The sequence below is a fragment of the Salvelinus sp. IW2-2015 genome, linkage group LG12 (assembly GCF_002910315.2).
Source record: "Salvelinus sp. IW2-2015 linkage group LG12, ASM291031v2, whole genome shotgun sequence".
Classification (NCBI taxonomy): domain Eukaryota; kingdom Metazoa; phylum Chordata; class Actinopteri; order Salmoniformes; family Salmonidae; genus Salvelinus; species Salvelinus sp. IW2-2015.
Genome location: NC_036852.1, coordinates 1,525,623 through 1,526,608, shown reverse-complemented (window position 1 = coordinate 1,526,608; position 986 = coordinate 1,525,623). Strand labels below are relative to the sequence as shown.

Here is a 986-nt window from a genome sequence, read left to right as displayed (position 1 = left end):
ATCTTTTTAAGTGGGAGAACTTGCACAATTGGTGGCTGACTAAATACTTTTTTGCCCCACTGTATGTTATACCAGACCTAGGTGGTCTCCGGGAGCCAGTACTATTCTGGCATGTATGCTTCTATGRTCTACATGCCAGGGAAAGAAAGTCCAATTTCAGGTATTCAATTTCGAAAACCTATTTGAGGTGCATTTGGTGTATTTTCAATTTACTTCAGAGATTTTCCACCTCTCTCTATTTGTCACTCACTCTCTCCTTAAGTTACTGTCTACTTTTCTCACGGAGAGAGCTCTGCAATTGATATAAAATAATGTATTATTTGTAGCAGATAAATTTTCCAGTAAGCTTTGCTCTCTAAACATTCATAMTTTCCCCTCCTGCTGCTAAATATGGTCTGCTGTCATGGAGAAAACAATATTGCTGTGTGTCTGTGACTGCTAGCTACAATGTGTGTGTGTTAAAGTGTTTGTGTGCGAGTGTGCTGCTTGCAACCTGTCAGCGACAGGAACAGACGCTAGTCGAGCGGGTCCGTGACAAAATACTGTATGCCGCCCTCAAGTAAAGTACCCCCGTAAAGTAGAACCGGTGTAAACCACACCCACCGGCATCTGGAGACATTTGTGTTTGTGAATCATAAATATGTAGGCCTAGTGTGTGAACGGTCTGTGTGGTCTTTCTGACAGGAGGTGTCCAGCTCACAGGAGGTGACAGTGAGGAGRAGTGTCAGGGAGGTCATTCCCACCACTCAGCAAGTGGCCTACTTCCATGYCCAGGAGGTAATATCACTTAAACCTTATTACAATGCATTACTTACCTGTTATTATTATTGACATTTCACATTCTTAAAATAAAGTGGTGATCCTAACTGACCTAAAACAGGTAATTTTTACTAGGATTAAATGTCAACTGTATAGTTGAAGTCGGAAGTTTCTTGTTCAAGGCAAAGAGGCACTGAGTTTGAAGGTAGGCCTTGAAATACATCCAC

The 986-nt window shown here is 41.9% G+C and overlaps 1 protein-coding gene across 1 annotated transcript in view; it reads left to right on the top strand.

Annotated features, from left to right (window-relative positions):
- LOC111970862 (xin actin-binding repeat-containing protein 2) overlaps window positions 1–986 on the top strand; it is a 63,954-nt gene that overhangs the window by 44,569 nt on the left and 18,399 nt on the right. The window contains 1 exon segment of the mRNA XM_070445863.1: window positions 685–777. Coding sequence (XP_070301964.1) covers window positions 685–777 — 93 coding nt within the window.